General features: G+C 61.4%; 1 protein-coding gene across 1 annotated transcript; it reads right to left on the bottom strand.

Annotated features, from left to right (window-relative positions):
* Positions 1-1,312: 1,312 nt before the first annotated feature.
* Positions 1,313-5,171, bottom strand: LOC144949967 (uncharacterized). Its single transcript, XM_078879957.1, has 3 exons — positions 5,151-5,171; positions 3,976-4,459; positions 1,313-3,405 (listed from the first exon to the last, which is right to left on the bottom strand). Exons 1-3 carry the CDS (start codon positions 5,169-5,171, stop codon positions 2,741-2,743), a joined length of 1,170 nt encoding a protein of 389 aa, XP_078736083.1. The 3' UTR covers positions 1,313-2,740.
* Positions 5,172-5,616: the final 445 nt, after the last annotated feature.

Here is a 5,616-nt window from a genome sequence, read left to right as displayed (position 1 = left end):
CCCCACGTGACATTTGCCTGTAGGTCCCATTACTGGGACACGGTAGCTAGATGTTAACTACCTCGCCTGGTGTGCAGGAGGTCGTGGGTTCGATCCCGACCCTGACGATGCCTGCTGCTGCATATTTGGAGTCTGCATCTCTCTCTCTCATCATCATCATCACGGTGGCTAGGAGATGTTGACTACCTCGCCTGGTGTACAGGAGGTCGTGGGTTCGATCCCAACCCTGACGATGCCTGCTGCTGTAGATTTGGAATCTGCGTCTCTCTCTCTCATCACCACGGTGGCTAGGAGATGTTGACTACCTCGCCTGGTGTGCAGGAGGTCGTGGGTTCGATCCCGACCCAGACGATGCCTGCTGCTGTAGATTTGGAGTCTGCGTCTCTCTCTCTCATCATCACCACGGTGGCTAGGAGATGTTAACTACCTCGTCTGGTACGCAGGAGGTCGTGGGTTCGATCCCGACCCTGACAATGCCTGCTGCTGTATATTCGCAGTCTGTGTCTCTCTCTCTCATCATCATCACGGTGGCTAGGAAATGTTAACTACCTCGCCTGGTCCACAGGTCGTGGGTTCGATCCCGACCCTGACGATGCCTGCTGCTGTAGATTCTGAGTCTGCGTATCTCTCTCTCTCATCATCACGGTGGCTATGAGATGTTAACTACCTCGCCTGGTGTACAGGAGGTCGTGGCTTCGACCCTGACGATGCCTGCTGCTGTATATTCTGAGTCTGCATGTCTCTCTCTCTCCCCGTGGTCGCGTGGATTTGTCTCCGAGCCCTCCGGTCTCCCCCCTTCCACGCTGAGAATCTCCGTCCCCGCGCGTGTCGAGCAATTTGTCCAATGGTATAAATTCCCACGTGATGACGACGACGACGACGACCCACTTCGACGAGCTTCTTACATTCGTGTCGGCCACGTCGCTTCTACTTAGCTCCGCGGGACTTACACCTGGTCAGATAAAAAGTTATTAAGTTATTTTAAAAAGGAGAGTGAATATTGCCGGTTCGGACAGTCATATTGCTCAGGACAAAGGGCGTTATGAATGTGTACAGGGGCAGCTCCCGCAATGGCTCCATCACGCTCCCGCTGGCGGATGGCGCGTCCCCCCCGTGGCAATCTCCTGTCGTGGTCCAGCGAGCGAGCGAGCGAGCGAGAGAGCGAACGAGCGATCTCCATCCCTCCGCTTCTCCGGGGTATTTGGTCTACTCTTCTACCACACTGGTCAGTGGGCGGTAGCGCCCACACTTTTCCCCAGCGCACCCAACCACCCCCCCCTCCCCTTCACCGCCCCTCTGTACGCCACGGCTAAAGCCGTGGCGTACAGAGGGGCGGTGAAGTTGTACAGAGGAGGGGGACCCCCCCCCCCCAGTGTCACGACGCCACGGACATCGGTCCCCTCGCGGATAACGATAACATCGTCCGGAATAATAATCATCATCATGATAAACGGCGCACGTCTACAGGAGGCGTTACAGGTCCACTTGGCGCTGCAATCGGAATTGAAACGTGTCAACGACTTATGTACAGATACACCACGCGCGTGTGGTGCGTGTGGCGTGTGTGGTGTGGACTTCTTAGACACGCCGCACGTAGCCCACCGTGCTAATCGGAGGTGCAGGGAATAGAAGTTGACAATGCGCTACTTGTGTGTGCGTGAGTGCGTACACACACACACACACGGCGCTGTGCCGTGATGTGCGTCATTAACATTGCCCCCCCCCGTTGCATAACGATAATGAACTTGGACCGTTTAAAGTTTGTGTGCACAATTAGCAGGAGCTACACACGCGCTCATATATACAGTTACAAAGATACCCCGTGTAGCCCTCGGCAGGCTGTAGGGGCAAGTGCTGTTAGCGAGTAGCAGCACCTATGAAGGCTACCGGCGCTGTGGCACACGAGGGGGTGGGTGGTCAGCACCACGCCCGGCCGCCTTTGTCTCCCCGGTGGCGACGTTCACTACACACGTCGCGGGCACGCGCCCACACACTCGCTCCGTAGCGGACGTACGGCAAGGGGTCTGTGGGCAGAGCTGGTGGTGGCTGGGTGGGTGGCTGGGTGAGTGAGTGGCTGGGTGAGTGGCTGGGTGAGTGGGTGGCTGGGTGAGTGGCTGGGTGAGTGGTGGGTGAGTGGGTGGCTGGGTGAGTGGCTGGGTGAGTGGCTGGGTGAGTGACTGGGTGAGTGGCTGGGTGAGTGGGTGAGTGAGTGGGTGAGTGAGTGGCTGGGTGAGTGGCTGGGTGAGTGGCTGTGTGAGTGGCTGGGTGGGTGGCTGGGTGAGTGGCTGAGTGAGTGGGTGAGTGACTGAGTGGCTGGGTGAGTGACTGGGTGAGTGACTGGGTGAGTGTGGGGCTGAGTAGGTGAGTGAGTGGCTGGGTGAGTGACTGACTGGCTGGGTGGACAGAAGCGGTGCTGGGTTTGCGGGTGACCGAGATCCGCTAACAATCTCCTGCCCGCTCCCTCTTGCTCCCTCCCCCCCCCTCCACCGCCTCTCGTGGCGAAGGCTCCGGTGGGTTTCCTCGACCCCCCTCGATGCAGCAGCCCCGTCACACGTACACCGTGAGAGTTGGGGGGCCCCGCCACACGTACACCGTGAGAGTGGGGGGCCCCGCCACACGTACACCGTGAGAGTGGGGGGCCCCGTCACACGTACACCGTGAGAGTGGGGGGCCCCGTCACACGTACACCGTGAGAGTGGGGGGCCCCGTCACACGTACACCGTGAGAGTGGGGGGCCCCGTCACACGTACACCGGGTTGACGGGCGCCTGGGCCGTGTCTCCGGTGCTTTCGTCGCCGTCGCCGCTCTGCGCCGGCAAGCAACGCCCCTCCAAGTTCTGCGCCTGGATACCCTGGCGGCCCACAGAGTCGTAGCCACGCCCATCATCGTAGCCACGCCCATCCTCGAAGCCACGCCCATCGTCGAAGCCACGCCCATCATCGTAGCCCCGCCCATCATCGAAGCCACGCCCATCACCCTCGTAGCCACGCCCATCATCGTAGCCACGCCCCTCCTCGAAGCCACACCCACCCTCCTCGTAGCCACGCCCCTCCTCGTAGCCACACCCACCCTCCTCGTAGCCACGCCCCTCCTCGTAGCCACGCCCGCCCTCCTCGTAGCCACGCCCACCATCCTCGTAGCCGCCCCGCCCCCCCTCGGCACCGTAGGCGCCCGGCCCCGCCAAGTCCTGAATGTGGTCGAGGGGCCGTGGCGAGCGGTACGGGCGCCCCGTGTCGTCGAAGAACCTGCGGAAGGTGAACTCGTAGAAGGCCATCTCGGTCACGTGGCTGCCGCTCGACACCGTGGAGACGGGGCCCCCCGCGCCACCGACGCCGCCACCAACGCCGTAGCCGTGGACAGAGGGGAACGCCCCTGGGAGTCTCTGGGACCTGTCGCACTGAGCACCTGGGGGGGGAGTGGGGAGTGGGGGGGGTGGGGAGGTGGGGGGGGGGGTAGGGAGGGAGTGGGGGGGGAGTGGGGGGGGGTGGGGAGTGGGGGGGGTGGGGAGGGAGTGGGGGGGGATGGGGGGGGGGTGAGTGGGGGGGGTGGGGAGTGGGGGAGTGAGGGAGTGGTGGGGGTGGGGAGGGAGTGGGGGGGGTTGGGAGGAAGTGGGGGGGGGTAGGGGGAGAATGGGGGGGTGGGGGGGAGTGGGGGGGGGAGTGGGGAGAGAGTGGGGGGGTGGGGAGGGAGTGGGGGGGGGTAGGGGGGGAGTGGGGGGGGATGGGGGGGGGAGTGGGGGGGGTGGGGAGGGAGTGGGGGGGGATGGGGGGGGTGAGTGGGGGGGGTGGGGGGTCGGTGAAAGGTTCGTGATGTCCACCACGGGGACGCTGATGATGAGCAAAGCCTTGGGTAGGCCCAGCCCCCCCCCCTCTAGCCCAGCCCCTACCTCTACCCCCACCTCTAGCCCAGCCCCCACCTCTACCCCCACCTCTAGCCCCACCTCTAGCCCCACCTCTAGCCCCAACGCTGCGTTACCATTGGCTCCCGCGTCTCCTCTCCTCGCCCCCCACGTCACGTCCGTCCCTCCTCCTCCTCCTCCTCCTCCAGCGCTCCCCTCCTCGTCGCCTCCTGCGTCTCCCTCTCCTCCACCACCGCCTCCACCTCCTCCTTCGACGCCTCCACCCCCTCCCCAACCTCCTCCTCCTCCCCATCCTCCTCCTCCGGCGACGGACGACGACGTCTGCTGCTGCTGCTGCTGCGGCAGCGGCGGCGGCGGGTCGAAGTTGGAGGTGTCTGTGTCGTGCGCGATGGTGGGCACGTAGGGGGCGGGCAGCGAGCGCACGTCGCACGAGAAGTCGAGGGGGGGCGAGAAGAAGGGGTGGCGCTTCACCGCGGCCGCCCCCCCCGCCGAGCCCAGGCGCTCCGAGGGCTCCCGGCAGAGACGCAGCACCAGGTCTCGCGCGTCCGGGGAGAGCGGACGCTCGGGCGGGAACACCAACGTCTCACGCCAGTTCACCACCTGGAGAGATGGTGGGGGGGGGGAGGGGGGGGGGGAGGGGGGGGGGGTGGGGGGGTGTGGGGGTGGGGGGAGACGGTGGGGGGGGTGGGGGGGGAGACGGTGGGGGGGGTGGGGGGGGAGACGGTGGGGGGGGGGACGGTGGGGGGGGGGACGGTGGGGGGGGGGGACGGTGGGTGGGGGGACGGTGGGGGGGAGACGGTGGGGGGGGGAGAGACGGTGGGGGTGGGGGGGAGACGGTGGGGGTGGGGTGGGTGGTGGGGGGGGGAGACGGTGGGGGTGGAGATGGTGGGGGTGGGGGGGTGGGGTGGGGGGAGAGACAGTGGGGGGGGGAGAGACGTGGAGACACGGCGTTAGGATTGTGTGATCAGAATGAGAATCAGTATTTAAACTCTTCCTCCCACCCAGCTTAAAATACGCTGCCAAGCTTAGCGGTGTTTCATTAGGACGCTGTCTTTCAGACAGTCCTGTTCTTCACCTGAGGACGGCTGCTGCTTGCGTTGTGGCCGAAACGCCGTGAGAATTTTATTATTATATTATTACCCTTCTACGTGACTTTACCGAAAGATAAAAAAAATATGAATCCCTGCAGTCACGAAAGCTTTAAGTCGAAATTCAAACAGCATTCCATTACTACTTGATTTAATTTTCTCCGTGACTTTACCGACATAACCAAAGAGCAATTCCCGTGTACCAGGCGAGGTGTGGTTACCATCTCGGCGACCACCCTGATGTAGTTTACATTTTAGTTTTTTCACATCGGTTTATTGTATGGTAGTAGGGTAGAGGCAGTTCTTTAACTCTAGATTTCAAGCTTTCGTGACTGCGAGGATTTATACTCTTAGGTTTTTTCGGTAAAAAATATAAATAATAAAAGAAATAAAATATTAATTATGTTTCTTCTCATTTTTTACCTACGTGACTTTACCGAAACAACCTAAGAGTTTGCAGTTCTTTAGCGTCAATATGCTAAATGTTGATATGTAAACTCCGACTTTAACATAGCCACTTCCGTGACCGGTTACACGCTGATTCATCACATTAACACCATGCTAATCTCCCAGTTACATGCTAATTCATCACTTTGACATCATGCTAATCTCCCATGAACATCATGCTAATCTCCCATTAACATCATGCTAATCTCCCATGATCATGCT

Source organism: Lampetra fluviatilis, chromosome 55 (genome assembly GCF_964198595.1).
Source record: "Lampetra fluviatilis chromosome 55, kcLamFluv1.1, whole genome shotgun sequence".
In the NCBI taxonomy this organism is placed as follows: domain Eukaryota; kingdom Metazoa; phylum Chordata; class Hyperoartia; order Petromyzontiformes; family Petromyzontidae; genus Lampetra; species Lampetra fluviatilis.
Note: the sequence above shows the minus strand (reverse complement) of the source record. Positions and strands in the feature narration are given on the sequence as shown.

Coding starts and splice junctions, on each gene's coding strand:
- LOC144949967 (XM_078879957.1), bottom strand. CDS start 5,171: ATGGTAACCACACCTCGCCTG. Junction 4,460..5,150: donor TGGTAACCACACCTCGCCTG/GTACACGGGAAT, acceptor CCATCTCTCCAG/GTGGTGAACTGGCGTGAGAC. Junction 3,406..3,975: donor AGGAGACGCGGGAGCCAATG/GTAACGCAGCGT, acceptor CTCCCCCCCCAG/GTGCTCAGTGCGACAGGTCC.